This window comes from Salvelinus alpinus, chromosome 24, assembly GCF_045679555.1.
Source record: "Salvelinus alpinus chromosome 24, SLU_Salpinus.1, whole genome shotgun sequence".
Lineage (NCBI taxonomy): Eukaryota > Metazoa > Chordata > Actinopteri > Salmoniformes > Salmonidae > Salvelinus > Salvelinus alpinus.
Window position 1 is genome coordinate 41,398,135 of NC_092109.1, and position 23,840 is coordinate 41,421,974.

The window sequence follows — 23,840 nt, forward strand, 5'->3', positions numbered from 1 at the left end:
ACCTACAGTGCCTTCGGAAAGTATTCAGACCCCTTGACTTTTAAACATTTTGGTACGTTACAGCCTTTTTCTAAAATTGATTAAATTAAACCTTTAATCAAAACTATGAAATAACAAATATGACATCACCAAAAAGTGTTCAACAAATCAAAAAATGTTTTATATTTTAGATTCTTTAAAGTGGCCACCCTTTGCCTTGATGACAGCTTTGCAAACTATTGGCATTCTCTCAACCAACTTCATGAGGTAGTCACCTGGAATGCATTTCAAGTAACAGGTGTGTCTTGTTAAAAGTTATTTTGTGGAATTTCTTTCATTCTTAATGAGCCAATCAGTTGTGTTGTGACAAGGTAGGGGTGGTATACAGAATATAGCCCAATTTGGCAAAATACTAATTCCATATTATGGCAAGAACAGCTCAAAAAAGCAAAGAGAAATGACAGTCCATCATTACTTTAAGACATGAAGGTCAGTCAATTCTGAAAACTTTGAACGTTTCTTCAAGGCAGTCGCAAAAAACCATCAAGCGCAATGATGAAACTGTCTCTCGTGAGGACCGCTACAGGAAAGGATAACCCAGAGCTCCCTCTGCTGCAGAGGATAAGTTCATTAGAGTTACCAGCCTCAGAAATTACAGCCCAAATAAATGCTTCACAGAGTTCAAGTAGCAGACACATCTCAACATCAACTGTTCAGAGGAGGCTGTGTGAATCAGGCCTTCATGGTTGAATTGCTGCAAAGAAACCACTACTATAGAACACCAATTGGAAGAAAATACTTGCTGTGGCCAAGAAACACAAGCAATAGACATTAGACCGGTGGAAATCTGTCCTTTGGTCTGATGAGTCCAAATTTGAGATTTTTGGATCCAACTGCCGTGTCTTTGTGAGACTGGATGATCTTCGCTTCCCACCGTGAAGCATGGAGGAGGAGGTGTGATGGTGTGGGGGTGCTATGCTGGTGACACTGTCTGTGATTTATTTAGAATTCAAGGCACACTTAACCAGCATGGTAAAGCTGCATTCTACAGTGATATGCCATTGCACCTGGTTGCGCTTAGTGGGACTATCATTTGTTTTTCAACAGGACAATGGCCCAACACACCTCCAGGCTGTGTAAGGGCTATGTGACCAAGAAGGAGAGTAATGGAGAGCTGCATCAGCATCAGATGACCTGGCCTCCACAATCACCCAACCTCAACCCAATTGAGATGGTTTGGGATAAATTTGACTGCAGAGTGAAGGAAAAACAGCCAACAAGTGCTCAGCATAAGAGTGTGCAAAGCTATCATTAAGGCAAAGGGTCTATTTTGATTTGTTTAACACTTTTTTTGGTTACTACATGAATCCATATGTTTTATTTCATAGTTGTGATGTCTTCACTATTTTTCTACAATGTAGAAAGTAGTAAAAATAAAGAAAAATCCTTGAATGAGTAGGTGTGTCCAAAATTCTGACTGGTACACTAGATCTTCTGCACAGATTCTGCCAGATCTGTGACCTGACAGACCTGTGACCTGACAGACCTAGGCCCTGACAGACCTGTGACCTGACAGACCTGTGACCTGACAGACCTGGGCCCTGACATACCTGTGACCTGACATACCTGTGACCTGACAGACCTGGGCCCTGACAGACCTGGGCCCTGACAGACCTGTGACCTCCTGACAGACCTGTGACCTCCTGACAGACCTGTGACCTCCTGACAGACCTGTGACCTCCTGACAGACCTGTGACCTCCTGACAGACCTGTGACCTCCTGACAGACCTGTGACCTGACAGACCTGTGACCTGACAGACCTGTGACCTGACAGACCTATGACCTGACAGACCTGTGACCTGACAGTAAATCTCAGTAAGACAAAAATAATAGTATTCCAAAAAAGGTCCAGTTGTCAGGACCACAAATACAAATTCCATCTAGACACCGTTGCTCTAGAGCACACAAAAAACTATACCTACCTCAGCCTAAACATCTGCGCCACAGGTAACATCCACAAAGCTGTGAATGATATGAGAGGCAAGAATGGCCTTCTACGTCATCAAAAGGAACATACAGTTTGACATCCCTATCTGGCTACAAATACTAGAATCAGTTATAAAACCCATTGTCCTTATGCTTGTGAGGTCTGGGGTCCCCTCACCAACCAAGAATTCACAAAATGGGACAACCACCAAATCGAGACTGTATGTAGAATTATGCAATAACACCCTCAGTGTACAACGTAAAACAAAGCCATCACTTACAGTGAAATTAACCTAGACAAGAGTTCCCTAAGCAAACTGGTTCCGTTCACAAGCACAAAAAGACCCCAAGGAGCCCCAGGACACAATTAGACCCAATCAAATCATGAGAAAACTACAATATAATTACTTGACACATTGGAAAGAATTTACCAAATAACAGAGCAAACTAGAATGATATTTGGCCCTAAACAGAGAGTACACAGTGGCAGAATACCTGATTACTGTGACTGACCTAAGAATTAAGGAAAGCTTTGATTATGTACAGACTCAGTGAGCATAGCCTTGCTATTGAGAAAGGCCGCCGTAGGCAGACTTTGGTCTCAAGAGAAGACAAGCTACTGCCCACAAAATGAGGTGGAAACAGAGCTGCACTTCCTGACCTCCTGTCAAATGTATGACCATATCAGAGACACATAGAGAGAGAATCAGGAAATAGATTTGATAGGAGACAGAGTATGAGCTAGAAAAATGACAAAGTAAAATGTCATTTCTTTTAATAATAACTCAACAAGACAGCATCAAAAGAGATCAAATCTCACCATCACTGTTGCTGCAGAGGAAGTTGAATCTCTTGGTCTCAGGCTTGCCAACCCACTGACCCCTGACTCACAACCTCACCATCAGAGAGGTGAAGGGAGAGAGATAGGGGTAGAGGTGTAGAGAGAGAGGGGTAGAGGTGTAGAGAGGGGTAGAGGTGTAGAGAGAGAGGGGTAGAGGTGTAGAGAGAGAGGGGTAGAGGTGTAGAGAGGGGTAGAGGTGTAGAGAGGGGTAGATGTGTAGAGAGAGAGGGGTAAAGGTGTAGAGAGGGGTAGAGGTGTTGATAGGGGTAGAGGTGTAGAGAGGGGTAGAGGTGTAGATGTGTAGAGAGGGGTAGAGATGTAGAGAGGGGTAGAGGTGTAGAGAGGGGTAGAGGTGTAGAGAGGGGTAGAGGTGTAGAGAGGGGTAGAGATGTAGAGACGTAGAGAGAGAGGGGTAGAGGTGTAGAGAGGGGTAGGTAGAGAGAGAGGGGTAGAGGTGTAGAGAGGGGTAGAGGTGTAGAGAGGGGTAGAGGTGTAGAGAGGGGTAGAGGTGTAGAGAGGGGTAGAGGTGTAGAGAGGTGTAGAGGTGTAGAGAGGTTTAACACATCAAAAGAAAGAGATCACATCTCACCAGTACTGTTGCTGCAGATGAAGTTGAATCTCTCAGTCTCAGACTTGCCGACCCACTGACCCCCGTCTCTCTGTATGGCCCCTGTGTTCCCACACTGCTCCTTGATGGTGTCGTAGCCCTCCCCGTCGGCCCAGTTGTGGTAGCAGGACTCTTCTCCATTGACCCAGAACCAGAAGTCCAGGGTGCAGGTGTACCTCAGGCCCAGCCAGACGAAGGGAGTGGAGGCCTTCTTGGCTCTCTGTTGGACCCAGTGCTGGATGTTCTGGTTGTGGACAGACACCAGCTCCATATCCAGGTCTCTGCAGTGCCACAGGGCTTCTGACCACGTCTTGTTCTCTGAGACCAGGACCAGTTCATCTGGAGGAAGAAGAGGGGGACACAGAGACTCATGCTATTTGTTAAGTATATTAAGTTCACTTTGATTCTAAGACCTACACCGTTGTACATTTATGTTCAGTCCTTCTCATCACAACGTTACCAAATGTTAAACGTAAGTCTATATTGAGGATTTAAAGTGTTGGTCAGCGGCTCACCGTCATAGCAGATAAAATTAGAGTTGGTGGTACAATCCTGATAATTCAACTTTCCAGGGAAAGTAACTTCACCACAGAACTCTCCGTCCTGATAACTCCCATATGCCATGTTTGCCTTGAATGTTTCCCAGCTCTTGAAAGAGGAGCCACTCTGGTCAGACCACCTCCAGACTCCAACAGATTTCTTCAAGCCAATCCACACTCTGTACATACCAGTGACGTCAGGTAAGATAGTCTTGATGGCGTCCATCTCTTTTGTGTTCCTCACACTGGCCAGGTCTGTGTGGTATTGCTGACAATAGCTGTGAGCATCACTCCAAGACTTATATTCCGTGATGAGAATGTACTTATTGGTCGCATTTTTGTCTATTTGGAAGAAAAAAAAGATATAACAAAATACAAATACAGATGAATGTTTGTAAATATTTTTTTTTATGAATAAAATGTGAATCTCTTATCTGAATAAAATGATTTGGTATGTGACAACATCGTTGAATAATGAGGAAACGGTCAGGGGAACTCACCATCAGAGCAGACAAAATAAAATGTTATGCTACAGTCGAAATTTTGCCAAGTCGCATTTAGCAACATATACACACAGGACTCATTGTTGTTGGGATCATTATTTGGTTGATGATCATCCCAAAACCCGTTCCCCTCTAACTCTCTGTCTCCCAGAGACCACCTCCAGACGTTGTTATACAGCCCTATCCAGGCTGATCCTGTTTTACTGACTTTCTTCATATCTGCCATGTCCTCATCTATGGTGGCCAGGTCAGTGTAGTTCTGTCTGCAGATATTCTGAGCTTCAGTCCAGGTCTTTTTCATGTTCACAAAGTGGAACTGATGAGGGAGGCATGAGGGGAGGATGGACAGCCCTGTGGAGAACAAACCAACATTATGAGGGGAGGATGGACAGCCCTGTGGAGAACAAACCAACATTATGATGGGAGGATGGACAGCCCTGTGGAGAACAAACCAACAATATGAGTGGAGGATGGACAGCCCTGTGGAGAACAAACCAACATTATGAGGAGAGGATGGACAGCCCTGTGGAGAACAAACCAACATTATGAGGAGAGGATGGACAGCACTGTGGAGAACAAACCAACATTATGAGAGGAGGATGGACAGCCCTGTGGAGAACAAACCAACATTATGAGGGGAGGATGGACAGCCCTGTGGAGAACAAACCAACATTATGAGGAGAGGATGGACAGCCCTGTGGAGAACAAACCAACATTATGAGAGGAGGATGGACAGCCCTGTGGAGAACAAACCAACAATATGAGTGGAGGATGGACAGCCCCGTGGAGAACAAACCAACATTATGAGGGGAGGACAGACAGCCCTGTGGAGAACAAACCAACATTATGAGGAGAGGATGGACAGCCCTGTGGAGAACAAACCAACATTATGAGAGGAGGATGGACAGCCCTGTGGAGAACAAACCAACAATATGAGTGGAGGATGGACAGCCCTGTGGAGAACAAACCAACATTATGAGGAGAGGATGGACAGCCCTGTGGAGAACAAACCAATATTATGAGGGGAGGATGGACAGCCCTGTGGAGAACAAACCAACATTATGAGGGAGGATGGACAGCCCTGTGGAGAACAAACCAACATTATGAGGGAGGATGGACAGCCCTGTGGAGAACAAACCAACATTGTGAGGGGAGGATGGACAGCCCTGTGGAGAACAAACCAACATTGTGAGGGGAGGATGGACAGCCCTGTGGAGAACAAACCAACATTATGAGGAGAGGATGGACAGCCCTGTGGTGAACAAACCAACATTATGAGGAGAGGATGGACAGCCCTGTGGTGAACAAACCAACATTATGAGGAGAGGATGGACAGCCCTGTGGTGAACAAACCAACATTATGAGTGGAGGATGGACAGCCCTGTGGAGAACAAACCAACATTATGAGTGGAGGATGGACAGCCCTGTGGAGAACAAACCTACATTATGAGAGGAGGATGGACAGCCCTGTGGAGAACAAACCAACATTATGAGGGGAGGATGGACATCCCTGTGGAGAACAAACCAACATTATGACAGGAGGATGGACAGCCCTGTGGAGAACAAACCAACATTATGAGAGGAGGATGGACAGCCCTGTGGAGAACAAACCAACATTATGAGAGGAGGATGGACAGCCCTGTGGAGAAACAACCAACATTATGAGAGGAGGATGGACAGCCCTGTGGAGAACAAACCTACATTATAAGAGGAGGATGGACAGCCCTGTGGAGAACAAACCAACAATATGAGGGGAGGATGGACAGCCCTGTGGAGAACAAACCAACATTATGAGGGGAGGATGGACAGCCCTGTGGAGAACAAACCAACATTATGAGAGGAGGATGGACAGCCCTGTGGAGAACAAACCAACATTATGAGAGGAGGATGGACAGCCCTGTGGAGAACAAACCAACATTATGAGAGGAGGATGGACAGCCCTGTGGAGAAACAACCAACATTATGAGAGGAGGATGGACAGCCCTGTGGAGAACAAACCTACATTATAAGAGGAGGATGGACAGCCCTGTGGAGAACAAACCAACAATATGAGGGGAGGATGGACAGCCCTGTGGAGAACAAACCAACATTATGAGGGGAGGATGGACAGCCCTGTGGAGAACAAACCAACATTATGAGAGGAGGATGGACAGCCCTGTGGAGAACAAACCTACATTATGAGAGGAGGATGGACAGCCCTGTGGAGAACAAACCAACATTATGAGAGGAGGATGGACAGCCCTGTGGAGAAACAACCAACATTATGAGAGGAGGATGGACAGCCCTGTGGAGAACAAACCTACATTATAAGAGGAGGATGGACAGCCCTGTGGAGAACAAACCAACAATATGAGGGGAGGATGGACAGCCCTGTGGAGAACAAACCAACATTATGAGGGGAGGATGGACAGCCCTGTGGAGAACAAACCAACATTATGAGAGGAGGATGGACAGCCCTGTGGAGAACAAACCTACATTATGAGAGGAGGATGGACAGCCCTGTGGAGAACAAACCAACATTATGAGAGGAGGATGGACAGCCCTGTGGAGAAACAACCAACATTATGAGAGGAGGATGGACAGCCCTGTGGAGAACAAACCTACATTATAAGAGGAGGATGGACAGCCCTGTGGAGAACAAACCAACATTATGACAGGAGGATGGACAGCCCTGTGGATAACAAACCAACATTATGAGAGGAGGATGGACAGCCCTGTGGAGAACAAACAAACCAACATGATGAGGAGAGGATGGACAGCCCTGTGGAGAACAAACAAACCAACATGATGAGGAGAGGATGGGCAGCCCTGTGGAGAACAAACCAACATTATGAGAGGAGGATGGACAGCCCTGTGGAGAACAAACCAACATTATGAGAGGAGGATAGACAGCCCTGTGGAGAACAAACCAACATTATGAGAGGAGGATGGGCAGCCCTGTGGAGAACAAACCAACATTATGAGAGGAGGATGGACAGCCCTGTGGATAACAAACCAACATTATGAGGGGAGGATTGTCACTATCGTGTGGAGGATTGACGGACCAAAACGCAGCATTTGGAAAATAAGCCATCTTCTTTTATTATTGAAGAAGGCAAAATGAAACAAAACACACTTTCAAACTAACCAAAACAAAAACGATCGTGAAGCTAATAAACGTCGTGCACATACACAGGCTACAAACGTTCTGACATAGACAATTACCCACATCAAACGAAAGCCTATGGCTACCCTAAATATGGCTCCCAATCAGAGACAACAGAAATCAGCTGTCTCTAATTGGGAACCCATTCAGGCAACCATAGACTCTCCTAGACAACTACACCAACATAGACACAGCTAGACACATACAATCAACACAAACCCATACACTACACCCAACACCCCCTTTACCATATAACCACCCAAACCCGATAAAACACAAACATTCCCCATGTCACACCCTGACCTAACTAAAATAATAAAGAAAACAAAGAATACTAAGGCCAGGGCGTGACATAACCCCCCCCCTTAAGGTGCGAACTCCGGGCGCACCAGCACACAGTCTAGGGGAGGGTCTGGGTGGGCTTCCTTCCACGGTGGCGGCTCCGGCACTGGTCGTGGTCCCCACCCCACCACCGTCACTAACCGCCTCCGTAGCTTCCTCCAAATGACCCCCCTCCACATTAACCCCACTGAATAAAGGGGCAGTTCCGGACTAAGGGGCAGCTCCGGACTAAGGGGCAGCTCCGGACTAAGGGGCAGCTCCGGACTAAGGGGCAGCTCCGGACTAAGAGGCAGTACCAGGGTAAGGGGCAGCACCAGGATAAGGGAGAGCACCAGGATAAGGGAGAGCACCAGGATAAGGGGCAGCTCCGGACTGAGGGACGGCAGCTCCGGACTGAGGGACGGCAGCTCCGGACTGAGGGACGGCAGCTCCGGACTGAGGGACGGCAGCTCCGGACTGAGGGACGGCAGCTCCGGACTGAGGGACGGCAGCTCCGGACTGAGGGACGGCAGCTCCGGACTGAGGGACGGCCCATGGCTGGCTGACGGATCTGGCTGCTCATGGCTGGCTGACGGATCTGGCTGCTCATGGCTGGCTGACGGATCTGGCTGCTCATGGCTGGCTGACGGATCTGGCTGCTCATGGCTGGCTGACGGATCTGGCTGCTCATGGCTGGCTGACGGATCTGGCTGCTCATGGCTGGCTGACGGATCTGGCTGCTCATGGCTGGCTGACGGATCTGGCTGCTCATGGCTGGCTGACGGATCTGGCTGCTCATGGCTGGCTGACGGATCTGGCTGCTCATGGCTGGCTGACGGATCTGGCTGCTCATGGCTGGCTGACGGATCTGGCTGCACATGGCTGGCTGACGGATCTGGCTGCACATGGCTGGCTGGCGGATCTGGCAGATCCTGTCTGGTTGGCGGCTCTGGCAGATCCTGTCTGGTTGGCGGCTCTGGCAGATCCTGTCTGGTTGGCGGCTCTGGCAGATCCTGTCTGGTTGGCGGCTCTGGCAGATCCTGTCTGGTTGGCGGCTCTGGCAGATCCTGTCTGACGAATGGCTCTAGCGGCTCCTGACTGACGAACGGCTCTGACGGCTCGGGACAGACGGGCGGCTCTAATGGCTCGGGGCAGACGGATGGCTCAGATGGCGCTGGGTAGACGGATGGCTCAGATGGCGCTGGGTAGACGGATGGCTCAGATGGCGCTGGGTAGACGGATGGCTCAGATGGCGCTTGGCAGACGGGCAGTTCAGGCATCGCTGTGCAGACGGCAGACTCTTGCCGGCTGAGGCGCACTGTAGGCCTGGTGCGTGGTGCCGGAACTGGTGGTACCGGGCTGGGGACACGCATCTCAGGGCTAGTGCGGGGAGAAGGAACAGGGCATACTGGACCCTGGGAGCGCACATTAGGCCTAGTGCGTGGTGCCGGAACTGGTGGTACCGGACTGTGGACACGCATCTCAGGGCTAGTGCGGGGAGCAGCAACAGGACGCACAGGACTCTGGGGACACACAGGAGGCTTGTTGCGTGGTTTAGGCACTGGTGGTAAAGGGCTGGAGACACGCACCATAGGGCTAGTGCGTGGAGGAGGCACTGGTGGTACTGGGTAGGGGCGGGGAGGTGGCGCCGGAAATACCGGACCGTGCATGCGTACTGGCTCCCTTGAGCGCCGAGCCTGCCCAACCTTACCTGGTTGTATGCTCCCCGTCGCCTGACCAGTGCGGGGAGGTGGAATAACCCGCACCGGCCTATGTAGGCGAACCGGGGACACCATGCGTAAGGCTGGTGCCATGTACGCCGGCCCGAGGAGACGCACTGGTGACCAGATGCGTTGGGCCGGCTTCATGACATAAGGCTCAACGCTCAGTCTAGCCCGGCCGATACGTGGAGCTGGAATGTACCGAACCGGGCTATGCACGCGTACAGGAGACACCGTGCGCTCTACTGCGTAACACGGTGTCTGCCCGTACTCTCGCTCTCCACGGTAAGTACAGGGAGTAGGCGCAGGTTTCCTACCTGACTTCGCCACACTCCCTTTAAGGCCCCCCCCAAGAAATTTTTGGGTTGTACTCACGGGCTTCCAGCCTTGCCTCCGTGCTGCCTCCTCATATCGCCTCCTCTCGGCTTTAGCTGCCTCCAGCTCTTCACGAGGAAGGCGATATTCTCCCGGTTGTGCCCACGGCCCCTTACCATCCAGTATCTCCTCCCATGTCCAAGAATCCTGTGTAGGTGGGTCCTGTTGCCGCTTTACATGCCGCTTGGTCCTGTATTGGTGGGTAATTCTGTCACGATCGTGTGGAGGATTGACGGACCAAAACGCAGCATTTGGAAAATAAGCCATCTTCTTTTATTATTGAAGAAGGCAAAATGAAACAAAACACACTTTCAAACTAACCAAAACAAAAACGATCGTGAAGCTAATAAACGTCGTGCACATACAACAGGCTACAAACGTTCTGACATAGACAATTACCCACATCAAACGAAAGCCTATGGCTACCCTAAATATGGCTCCCAATCAGAGACAACAGAAATCAGCTGTCTCTAATTGGGAACCCATTCAGGCAACCATAGACTCTCCTAGACAACTACACCAACATAGACACAGCTAGACACATACATTCAACACAAACCCATACACTACACCCAACACCCCCTTTACCATATAACCACCCAAACCCGATAAAACACAAACATTCCCCATGTCACACCCTGACCTAACTAAAATAATAAAGAAAACAAAGAATACTAAGGCCAGGGCGTGACAAGGATGGACAGCCCTGTGGAGAACAAATCAACATTATGAGAGGAGGATGGACAGCCCTGTGGAGAACAAACCAACATTATGACAGGAGGATGGACAGCCCTGTGGATGACAAACCAACATTATGAGAGGAGGATGGACAGCCCTGTGGAGAACAAACCAACATTATGAGAGGAGGATGGACAGCCCTGTGGAGAACAAACCAACATTATGAGAGGAGGATGGACAGCCCTGTGGAGAAACAACCAACATTATGAGAGGAGGATGGACAGCCCTGTGGAGAACAAACCAACATTATGAGGGGAGGATGGACAGCCATGTGGAGAAGAAACCAACATTATGAGGGGAGGATGGACAGCCCTGTGGAGAACAAACCAACATTATGAGAGGAGGATGGACAGCCCTGTGGAGAACAAATCAACATTATGAGAGGAGGATGGACAGCCCTGTGGAGAACAAATCAACATTATGAGAGGAGGATGGACAGCCCTGTGGAGAACCAACCAACATTATGAGGGGAGGATGGACAGCCCTGTGGAGAACAAATCAACATTATGAGAGGAGGATGGACAGCCCTGTGGAGAACAAACCAACATTATGACAGGAGGATGGACAGCCCTGTGGATGACAAACCAACATTATGAGAGGAGGATGGACAGCCCTGTGGAGAACAAACCAACATTATGACAGGAGGATGGACAGCCCTGTGGAGAACAAACCAACATTATGAAGGGAGGATGGACAGCCCTGTGGAGAACAAACAAACATTATGAGAGGAGGATGGACAGCCAAATGGAGAACAAACCAACATCATGTGGGGAGGATGGACAGCCCTGTGGAGAACAAACCAACATTATGAGGAGAGGATGGACAGCCCTGTGGAGAACAAACCAACATTATGACAGGAGGATGGACAGCCCTGTGGAGAACTAACCAACATTATGAGGGGAGGATGGACAGCCCTGTGGAGAACAAACCAACATTATGAGAGGAGGATGGACAGCCCTGTGGAGAACAAACCAACATTATGAGAGGAGGATGGACAGCCCTGTGGAGAACAAACCAACATTATGAGGGGAGGGTGGACAGCCCTGTGGAGAACAAACCAACATTATGACAGGAGGATGGACAGCCCTGTGGAGAACAAACCAACATTATGAGGGGAGGATGGACAGCCCTGTGGAGAACAAACCAACATTATGAGGGGAGGATGGACAGCCCTGTGGAGAACAAACCAACATTATGAGAGGAGGATGGACAGCCCTGTGGAGAACTAACCAACATTATGAGGGGAGGATGGACAGCCCTGTGGAGAACAAACCAACATTATGAGAGGAGGATGGACAGCCCTGTGGAGAACGAACCAACATTATGAGGGGAGGATGGACAGCCCTGTGGAGAACAAACCAACATTATGAGGGGAGGATGGACATCCCTGTGTAGAACAAACCAACATTATGAGGGAAGGATGGACATCCCTGTGGAGATCAAACCAACATTATGAGAGGAGGATGGACAGCCCTGTGGAGAACAAACAAACCAACGTGATGAGGAGAGGATGGGCAGCCCTGTGGAGAACAAACCAACATTATGAGAGGAGGATGGACAGCCCTGTGGAGAACAAACCAACATTATGAGGAGAGGATGGACAGCCCTGTGGAGAACAAACCAACATTATGAGAGGAGGATGGACAGCCCTGTGGAGAAGAAACCAACATTATGAGGGGAGGATGGACAGCCCTGTGGAGAACAAACCAACATTATGAGAGGAGGATGGACAGCCCTGTGGAGAACAAATCAACATTATGAGAGGAGGATGGACAGCCCTGTGGAGAACAAACCAACATTATGAGGGGAGGATGGACAGCCCTGTGGAGAACAAACCAACATTATGAGAGGAGGATGGACAGCCCTGTGGAGAACATATCAACATTATGAGAGGAGGATGGACAGCCCTGTGGAGAACAAACCAACATTATGAGAGGAGGATGGACAGCCCTGTGGAGAACAAACCAACATTATGACAGGAGGATGGACAGCCCTGTGGATGACAAACCAACATTATGAGAGGAGGATGGACAGCCCTGTGGAGAACAAACCAACATTATGACAGGAGGATGGACAGCCCTGTGGAGAACAAACCAACATTATGAGGGGAGGATGGACAGCCCTGTGGAGAACAAACCAACATTATGAGGAGAGGATGGACAGCCCTGTGGAGAACAAACCAACATTATGAGAGGAGGACGGACAGCCATGTGGAGAACAAACCAACATTATGAGGGGAGGACGGACAGCCCTGTGGAGAACAAACCAACATTATGAGGTGAGGATGGACAGCCCTGTGGAGAACAAACAAACATTATGAGAAGAGGATGGACAGCCAAATGGAGAACAAACCAACATCATGAGGGGAGGATGGACAGCCCTGTGGAGAACAAACCAACATGATGAGGGGAGGATGGACAGCCCTGTGGAGAACAAACCAACATTATGAGGGGAGGATGGACAGCCCTGTGGAGAACAAACCAACATTATGAGGGGAGGATGGACAGCCCTGTGGAGAACAAACCAACATTATGAGGGAAGGATGGACAGCCCTGTGGAGAACAAACCAACATTATGAGGGGAGGATGGACAGCCCTGTGGAGAACAAACCAACATTATGAGGGGAGGATGGACAGCCCTGTGGAGAACAAACCAACATTATGAGGGGAGGATGGACATCCCTGTGGAGAACAAACCAACATTATGAGGGGAGGATGGACAGCCCTGTGGAGAACAAACCAACATTATGAGGGGAGGATGGACAGCCCTGTGGAGAACAAACCAACATTATGAGGCGAGGATGGACAGCCCTGTGGAGAACAAACCAACATTATGAGGGGAGGATGGACAGCCCTGTGGAGAACAAACCAACATTATGAGAGGAGGATGGACAGCCCTGTGGAGAACAAACCAACATTATGAGAGGAGGATGGACAGCCCTTTGCAGGACAAACCAACAATATGAGGGGAGGATGGACAGCCCTGTGGAGAACAAACCAACATTATGAGGGGAGGATGGACAGCCCTGTGGAGAACAAACCAACATTATGAGAGGAGGATGGACAGCCCTTTGCAGGACAAACCAACAATATGAGGGGAGGATGGACAGCCCTGTGGAGAACAAACCAACATTATGAGAGGAGGACGGACAGCCCTGTGGAGAGACAACCAACATTATGAGAGGAGGATGGACAGCCCTGTGGAGAGACAACCAACATTATGAGAGGAGGATGGACAGCCCTGTGGAGAACAAACCAACATTATGAGGGAAGGATGGACAGCCCTGTGGAGAACAAACCAACATTATGACGAGAGGATGGACAGCCCTGTGGAGAACAAACCAACATTATGAGAGGAGGATGGACAGCCCTGTGGAGAACAAACCAACATTATGAGAGGAGGATGGACAGCCCTGTGGAGAACAAACCAACATTATGAGAGGAGGATGGACAGCCCTGTGGAGAACAAACCAACATTATGAGAGGAGGATGGACAGCCCTGTGGAGAAACAACCAACATTATGAGAGGAGGATGGACAGCCCTGTGGAGAACAAACCAATATTATGAGGGGAGGATGGACAGCCCTGTGGAGAACAAACCAACATTATGAGGGGAGGATGGACAGCCCTGTGGAGAACAAACCAACATTATGAGAGGAGGATGGACAGCCCTTTGCAGGACAAACCAACAATATGAGGGGAGGATGGACAGCCCTGTGGAGAACAAACCAACATTATGAGAGGAGGACGGACAGCCCTGTGGAGAGACAACCAACATTATGAGAGGAGGATGGACAGCCCTGTGGAGAGACAACCAACATTATGAGAGGAGGATGGACAGCCCTGTGGAGAACAAACCAACATTATGAGGGAAGGATGGACAGCCCTGTGGAGAACAAACCAACATTATGACGAGAGGATGGACAGCCCTGTGGAGAACAAACCAACATTATGAGAGGAGGATGGACAGCCCTGTGGAGAACAAACCAACATTATGAGGGGAGGATGGACAGCCCTGTGGAGAACAAACCAACATTATGAGAGGAGGATGGACAGCCCTGTGGAGAACAAACCAACATTATGAGAGGAGGATGGACAGCCCTTTGCAGGACAAACCAACAATATGAGGGGAGGATGGACAGCCCTGTGGAGAACAAACCAACATTATGAGGGGAGGATGGACAGCCCTGTGGAGAACAAACCAACATTATGAGAGGAGGATGGACAGCCCTTTGCAGGACAAACCAACAATATGAGGGGAGGATGGACAGCCCTGTGGAGAACAAACCAACATTATGAGAGGAGGACGGACAGCCCTGTGGAGAGACAACCAACATTATGAGAGGAGGATGGACAGCCCTGTGGAGAGACAACCAACATTATGAGAGGAGGATGGACAGCCCTGTGGAGAACAAACCAACATTATGAGGGAAGGATGGACAGCCCTGTGGAGAACAAACCAACATTATGACGAGAGGATGGACAGCCCTGTGGAGAACAAACCAACATTATGAGAGGAGGATGGACAGCCCTGTGGAGAACAAACCAACATTATGAGAGGAGGATGGACAGCCCTGTGGAGAACAAACCAACATTATGAGAGGAGGATGGACAGCCCTGTGGAGAACAAACCAACATTATGAGAGGAGGATGGACAGCCCTGTGGAGAAACAACCAACATTATGAGGGGAGGATGGACAGCCCTGTGGAGAACAAACCAATATTATGAGGGGAGGATGGACAGCCCTGTGGAGAACAAACCAACATTATGAGGGGAGGATGGACAGCCCTGTGGAGAACAAACCAACATTATGAGAGGAGGATGGACAGCCCTGTGGAGAACAAACCAACATTATGAGGGGAGGATGGACAGCCCTGTGGAGAACAAACCAACATTATGAGGGGAGGATGGACATCCCTGTGGAGAACAAACCAACATTATGAGGGGAGGATGGACAGCCCTGTGGAGAACAAACCAACATTATGAGGGGAGGATGGACAGCCCTGTGGAGAACAAACCAACATTATGAGGGGAGGATGGACATCCCTGTGGAGAACAAACCAACATTATGAGGGGAGGATGGACAGCCCTGTGGAGAACAAACCAACATTATGAGGGGAGGATGGACAGCCCTGTGGAGAACAAACCAACATTATGAGGGGAGGATGGACAGCCCCGTGGAGAACAAACCAACATTATGAGGGGAGGATGGACAGCCCTGTGGAGAACAAACCAACATTATGAGAGGAGGATGGACAGCCCTGTGGAGAACAAACCAACATTATGAGAGGAGGATGGACAGCCCTTTGCAGGACAAACCAACAATATGAGGGGAGGATGGACAGCCCTGTGGAGAACAAACCAACATTATGAGGGGAGGATGGACAGCCCTGTGGAGAACAAACCAACATTATGAGAGGAGGATGGACAGCCCTTTGCAGGACAAACCAACAATATGAGGGGAGGATGGACAGCCCTGTGGAGAACAAACCAACATTATGAGAGGAGGACGGACAGCCCTGTGGAGAGACAACCAACATTATGAGAGGAGGATGGACAGCCCTGTGGAGAGACAACCAACATTATGAGAGGAGGATGGACAGCCCTGTGGAGAACAAACCAACATTATGAGGGAAGGATGGACAGCCCTGTGGAGAACAAACCAACATTATGACGAGAGGATGGACAGCCCTGTGGAGAACAAACCAACATTATGAGAGGAGGATGGACAGCCCTGTGGAGAACAAACCAACATTATGAGAGGAGGATGGACAGCCCTGTGGAGAACAAACCAACATTATGAGAGGAGGATGGACAGCCCTGTGGAGAACAAACCAACATTATGAGAGGAGGATGGACAGCCCTGTGGAGAAACAACCAACATTATGAGAGGAGGATGGACAGCCCTGTGGAGAACAAACCAATATTATGAGGGGAGGATGGACAGCCCTGTGGAGAACAAACCAACATTATGAGGGGAGGATGGACAGCCCTGTGGAGAACAAACCAACATTATGAGAGGAGGATGGACAGCCCTTTGCAGGACAAACCAACAATATGAGGGGAGGATGGACAGCCCTGTGGAGAACAAACCAACATTATGAGAGGAGGACGGACAGCCCTGTGGAGAGACAACCAACATTATGAGAGGAGGATGGACAGCCCTGTGGAGAGACAACCAACATTATGAGAGGAGGATGGACAGCCCTGTGGAGAACAAACCAACATTATGAGGGAAGGATGGACAGCCCTGTGGAGAACAAACCAACATTATGACGAGAGGATGGACAGCCCTGTGGAGAACAAACCAACATTATGAGAGGAGGATGGACAGCCCTGTGGAGAACAAACCAACATTATGAGAGGAGGATGGACAGCCCTGTGGAGAACAAACCAACATTATGAGAGGAGGATGGACAGCCCTGTGGAGAACAAACCAACATTATGAGAGGAGGATGGACAGCCCTGTGGAGAACAAACCAACATTATGAGGGGAGGATGGACAGCCCTGTGGAGAACAAACCAACATTATGAGGGGAGGATGGACAGCCCTGTGGAGAACAAACCAACATTATGAGGGGAGGTTGGACAGCCCTGTGGAGAACAAACCAACATTATGAGAGGAGGATGGACAGCCCTGTGGAGAACAAACCAACATTATGAGAGGAGGATGGACAGCCCTGTGGAGAAAACCAACATTATGAGAGTGCAAATAAAAAACACCCACAAACGCACATGAACACACACGTACAGAAATTAACACTTACCTGAGAAAACAAGGAGGAGGAACAGAGTTTGGTCCATCCCTGGAGATTGGAGGGAAAACAGATGTTTCCACTTTGTAAAAAATCGTGCCCAAATTAAACTGCCTCGTACTCTATTCTAGATCGTACAATATGCATATTATTATTACTATTGGATAGAAAACACTCTCAAGTTTCTAAAAGCGTTTGAATTATATCTGTGAGTAAAACAGAACTCATTTTGCAGCAAACTTCCTGACAGGAAGTGAAAAATCTGAAATCGAGGCTCTGTTCCAGGGCCTTCCTAGTCAATTGCTTGAAATCTATGGATATACATGCACTTCATACGCCTTCCACTAGATGTCAACGGTCAGTGGGAGGTGGAATGGGGTGTCTAGCTTGATCTGAGGTCGAACAAGAGCTCTTGGAATGACGTGACCACAATTTCCTTTGTCTACCAAGGTGCGGGAAGGACATCAGCATTGGTTTCTGAAAAGCGTTCGGTATAGACGGCTAATATCTCCGGCTTTGATTTTTTTTGCTACATGTGATAATATCGTCGTAAAGTATGTTTTTTCAATATAGTTTTATCAGATTATTCAACGTTTATCGGGAGTTTTGGAGTTTTCCGTTCTCTGCGTTAGGTGAAGATGGACATCTTCGCGCCACTTGGCTAGCTAAGTTCGACAGGAGAAGAGGACATTCTAAAACCAAACAACGATTTATTCTGGACAAAGGACTCCTTGTACAAGATTCTGATGGAAGCTCAGCAAAAGTAGGAACCATTTATGATGTTATTTCGTATTTCTGTGGAAAAAGTTTAGTCCTATTTTCCTTCCTTTTAAAAATCTAACACGGCGAATGCATTAAGAACTAGGTTATCTTTCATTTGCTGTCCAACGCGTATTTTTTAGTAAAGTTTATGATGAGGTCTTTGATTAGATTAGGTGACTGTCCAAAATATCTCCGGAGATTCTGGTGAATCGATGCTACATATTCACAATGTATAACCACGGTTTGCAGCTCAAAATATGTACATTTTCGAACAAAACATAAGTGTATTGTATAACCTGATGTTATAGGATCTGATGAAGTTGGTCAAGGTTAGTGATTAATTTTATATCTTTTGCTGTTTTTTTGCGATCGCTACCTTTTGCTGCTGATAAATGCATTTGTGTGTTTGGCTATTGTGGTAAGCTAATATAATGCTATATTGTGTTTTCGCTGTACAACACTTAAAAAATCTGAAATATTGGCTGGATTCACATGATGTTTATCTTTCATTTTCTGTACACCATGTATTTTTCATAAATGTTTTATGATGAGTATTTAGGTATTTCACGTTGCTCTCTGTAATTATTCTGGCTGCTTTGGTGATATTTTTTATGGTTGCTGCAATGTAAAACTATGATTTATACCTCAAATATGCACATTTTCGAACAAAACATACATTTATTGTATAACATGTTATAAGACTGTAATCTGATGAAGTTGTTTTTTGGTTAGTGACTAATTCTATCTCTATTTGGTCGGTTTTGTGATAGCTACCTATGCGGTAGAAAAATGCTGAAAATATGCGGTTGAGTTTTTTGTTATTGTGGTTAGCTAATAGAAATACATATTGTGTTTTCGCTGTAAAACATTTTAAAAATCGGAAATGATGGCTGGATTCACAAGATGTTTATCTTTCATTTGCTGTATTGGACTTGTGATTTCATGAAAATTATATTATATGATATCCCTGTCGCGTTAGGCTAGGCTATGATAGTCAGCTTTTTTGATGAGGATGCTCCCGGATCCGGGATGGGTAGCAGTGAAAGGTTTAACTTCTTATGGCTGCAGCCCGACGTCGGTACACTTATGACAACAGCCACTTCAAGTGCAGGGCGCGAAATTCAAAATATATATTTTTTTAATATTTAACTTTCACACATTAACAAGTCCAATACAGCCTATGAAAGGTACACATCTTGTGAATCCAGCCAACATGTCCGATTTTTTAAATGTTTTACAGGGATGACACAATATGTAAATCTATTAGCTAACCACGTTAGCAAAAGACACCACTTTTTTTACTCCACCAGTTTTTTACTCCATCAGTAGCTATCACAAATTCGACCAAATAAAGATATAAATAGCCACTAACCAAGAAACAACTTCATCAGATGACAGTCTGATAATTTATTGTATAGCATATGTTTTGTTAGAAAAATGTGCATATTTCAGGTATAAATCATAGTTTACATTGCAGCTACAATCAGAAATTGCACCGAAAGCAGCCATAATAATTACAGGCACCAACGTCAAATACCTAATTACTCATCATAAAACATTTCTGAAAAATACATAGTGTACAGCAAATGAAAGACAGGCATCTTGTGATTCCAGCCAATATTTCCGATTTCTTAAGTGTTTTACAGCGAAAACAAAATGTAGCGTTATATTAGCTTACCACAATAGCCAGAAACACTTGGGCGCTGACGACTACGACAGATATATGAAATAGCATCATAAAATGTTTCTTACTTTTGCTGATCTTCCATCAGAATGTTGGACAAGGTGTCCTTTGTCCAGAACAATCGTTGTTTGGATTTAGAACGGCAACTTTCCCTCTTCATTTAGCAAGCACACTAGCCTAGTGGCACGACGCTCTCCATGTCAACAAACGGAAGAGAACGGAACACGCCAAAACTCCCGAAAAATTTTCAATAATCTGATGAAACTATATTGAAAAAACATACTTTACGATGATATGGTGACATGTATCAAATAAAATCAAAGCCGGAGATAGTAGTCGCCTATAACGGCAGCTAAACAAAAGGCAATCCCACTGTCCACCTCGCGCTCTTCAGAGTACCAAAAATGGGGGACACGTCATTCCAAGATGATGTGTTCCATCTCAGACCAAGATAATCACCTCATTTCTTCTCGCACAGCCCCTTGACAACCAGGGGAAGGTGTATGACGTGCATGTATACTAATAGGTCTCGTGCCCATTTATAGGCAGGAAGAAGAACAGAGCCTCGATTTCAGACTTTCCACTACCTGGTCAGGAAGTGTGCTGCAGAATGAGTTCTGTTTCACTCAGAGAAATAATTAAAACGGTTTTAGAAACTAGAGAGTGTTTTCTATCCAATAGTAATAATAATATGCATATTGTACGAGAAAGAATTGAGTACGAGGCCGTTTGAAATGGGCACCTTTTATCTGGCTACTCAATACTGCCCCTTGCAGCCCAAACAGGTTAACTAGAACTTCTACCAACAACATGGTGAGATGCTACAGATGTTAACTAGAACTACTACCAACAACATGGTGACATGCTACAGTAACTAGAACTACTACCAACAAAATGGTGACATACTACAGATGTTAACTAGAACTACTACCAACATGGTGACATGCTACAGATGTTAACTAGAACTACTACCAACAACATGGTGACATGCTACAGATGTTAACTAGAACTACTACCAACAACACGGTGACATGCTACAGATGTTAACTAGAACTACTACCAACAACATGGTGACATGCTACAGATGTTAACTAGAACTACTACCAACAACATGGTGACATGCTACAGATGTTAACTAGAACTACTACCAACAACATGGTGACATGCTACAGATGTTAACTAGAACTACTACCAACAACACGGTGACATGCTACAGATGTTAACTAGAACTACTACCAACAACACGGTGACATGCTACAGATGTTAACTAGAACTACTACCAACAACATGGTGACATGCTATAGATGTTAACTAGAACTACTACCAACAACATGGTGACATGCTACAGATGTTAACTAGAACTACTACCAACAACATGGTGACATGCTACAGATGTTAACCAGAACTTCTACCAACAACATGGTGACATGCTACAGATGTTAACTAGAACTACTATCAACAACATGGTGACATGCAACAGATCTTAACTAGAACTTCTACCAACAACATGGTGACATGCTACAGATGTTAACTAGAACTACTACCAACAACATGGTGACATGCTACAGATGTTAACTAGAACTTCTACCAACAACACGGTGACATGCTACAGATGCATTAAGTGTTGAAAAGTAATGGCTGAAAACACAAACATAAAGTGCTTCAGTATTAATATGCAAATAGGCTGTCTATATCCACTGTTTGAAGGAGCATTTCACCTTTTAAATCACACAACTTATTTCATGCACAGAATGCACATCCAGTCTAGTATTTTCTGGAGTTCAAAAATATATATTTACAAACATGAACAATAAGTCTTTACTAAATAAAAATACTAAATCACTAAATGTGTTGTACTTTATTCTTTCAACAGGCATACAGTGGGGAGAACAAGTATTTGATACACTGCCGATATTGCAGGTTTTCCTACTTACAAAGCATGTAGAGGTCTGTAATTTTTATCATAGGTACACTTCAACTGTGAGAGACGGAATCTAAAACAAAAATCCAGAAAATCACATTGTATGATTTTTAAGTAATTAATTTGCATTTTATTGCATGACATAAGTATTTGATCACCTACCAACCAGTAAGAATTCCGGCTCTCACAGACCTGTTAGTTTTTCTTTAAGAAGCCCTCCTGTTCTCCACTCATTACCTGTATTAACTGCACCTGTTTGAACTCGTTACCTGTATAAAATACACCTGTCCACAACCTCAATCAAACAGACTCCAACCTCTCCACAATGGCCAAGACCAGAGAGCTGTGTAAGGATATCAGGGTTAAATTGTAGACCTGCACAAGGCTGGGATGGGCTACAGGACAATAGGCAAGCAGCTTGGTGAGAAGGCAACAACTGTTGGCGCAATTATTAGAAAATAGAAGAAAATAGAAGAAGTTCAAGATGATGGTCAATCACCCTCGGTCTGGGGCTCCATGCAAGATCTCACCTCGTGGGGCATCAATGATCATGAGGAAGGTGAGGGATCAGCCAGAACTACACGGCAGGACCTGGTCAATGACCTGAAGAGAGCTGGGACCACAGTCTCAAAGAAAACCATTAGTAACACACTACGCCGTCATGGATTAAAATCCTGCAGCGCACGCAAGGTCCCCCTGCTCAAGCCAGCGCATGTCCAGGCCCGTCTGAAGTTTGCCAATGACCATCTGGATGATCCAGAGGAGGAATGGGAGAAGGTCATGTGGTCTGTTGAGACAAAAATAGAGCTTTTTGGTCTAAACTCCACTCGCCGTGTTTGGAGGAAGAAGAAGGATGAGTACAACCCCAAGATCACCATCCCAACCGTGAAGCATGGAGGTGGAAACATCATTCTTTGGGGATGCTTTTCTGCAAAGGGGACAGGACGACTGCACCGTATTGAGGGGAGGATGGATGGGGCCATGTATCGCGAGATCTTGGCCAACAACCTCCTTCCCTCAGTAAGAGCATTGAAGATGGGTCGTGGCTGGGTCTTCCAGCATGACAACGACCCGAAACACACAGCCAGGGCAACTAAGGAGTGGCTCCGTAAGAAGCATCTCAAGGTCCTGGAGTGGCCTAGCCAGTCTCCAGACCTGAACCCAATAGAAAATCTTTGGAGGGAGCTGAAAGTCCGTATTGCCCAGCAACAGACCCGAAACCTGAAGGATCTGGAAAAGGTCTGTATGGAGGAGTGGGCCAAAATCCCTGCTGCAGTGTGTGCAAACCTGGTCAAGAACTACAGGAAACGTATGATCTCTGTAATTGCAAACAAAGGTTTCTGTACCAAATATTAAGTTCTGCTTTTCTGATGTATCAAATACTTATGTCATGCAATAAAATGCAAATTAATTACTTAAAAATCATACAATGTGATTTTCTGGATTTTTGTTTTAGATTCCGTCTCTCACAGTTGAAGTGTACCTATGATAAAAATTACAGACCTCTACATGCTTTGTAAGTAGGAAAACCTGCAAAATCGGCAGTGTATCAAATACTTGTTCTCCCCACTGTACGTGCAGATATTAGATAAATCACTATACCTGATGTTTGCTGTTGTTGTAGATGTTGTCTTTGTTGTTGTATTATATTGTTGTCAGCTCTCTCTCTCCCTCTTTCTCTCCCTGTCTCTCTCTCTCTCTCTCTCTCTCTCTGTGTGTGGTTATGTCACCTCTGGGACAGGTGGATGTTATTCAGGTGCATTTCAACACCTGTACCTCCTGCTACCCAACTTCATATTGTAGTGATGTCATGATGGAGGAATGAATGGCATCTCTATTCGTTGTTCAGTCTTATTTCCATAGAGACAAAAAGACTGGTCAAAGAAAACAAAATGTGAAGAAACACCTTCAGCACACATGCAAATACCAACACAATACACAATCTCTCTCTCTCTCTCGCTCT

At 46.7% G+C, this 23,840-nt stretch overlaps 1 protein-coding gene across 2 annotated transcripts in view; it reads right to left on the reverse strand.

Annotated features, from left to right (window-relative positions):
• LOC139552846 (C-type mannose receptor 2-like) overlaps positions 1–23,623 on the reverse strand; it is a 28,809-nt gene extending 5,186 nt beyond the window's left edge. For both annotated transcript variants that reach the window (XM_071364932.1, XM_071364931.1), the window contains exons 1-5: positions 23,480–23,623; positions 17,523–17,561; positions 4,453–4,806; positions 3,929–4,294; positions 3,396–3,752 (exon numbers count right to left, since the gene is read on the reverse strand). In XM_071364932.1, the coding sequence (XP_071221033.1) occupies positions 3,396–3,752; positions 3,929–4,294; positions 4,453–4,806; positions 17,523–17,559 (1,114 nt within the window). In that variant the 5' untranslated portion in view covers positions 17,560–17,561; positions 23,480–23,623. The remainder of the gene's footprint in view (positions 1–3,395; positions 3,753–3,928; positions 4,295–4,452; positions 4,807–17,522; positions 17,562–23,479) is intronic.
• Positions 23,624–23,840: the final 217 nt, after the last annotated feature.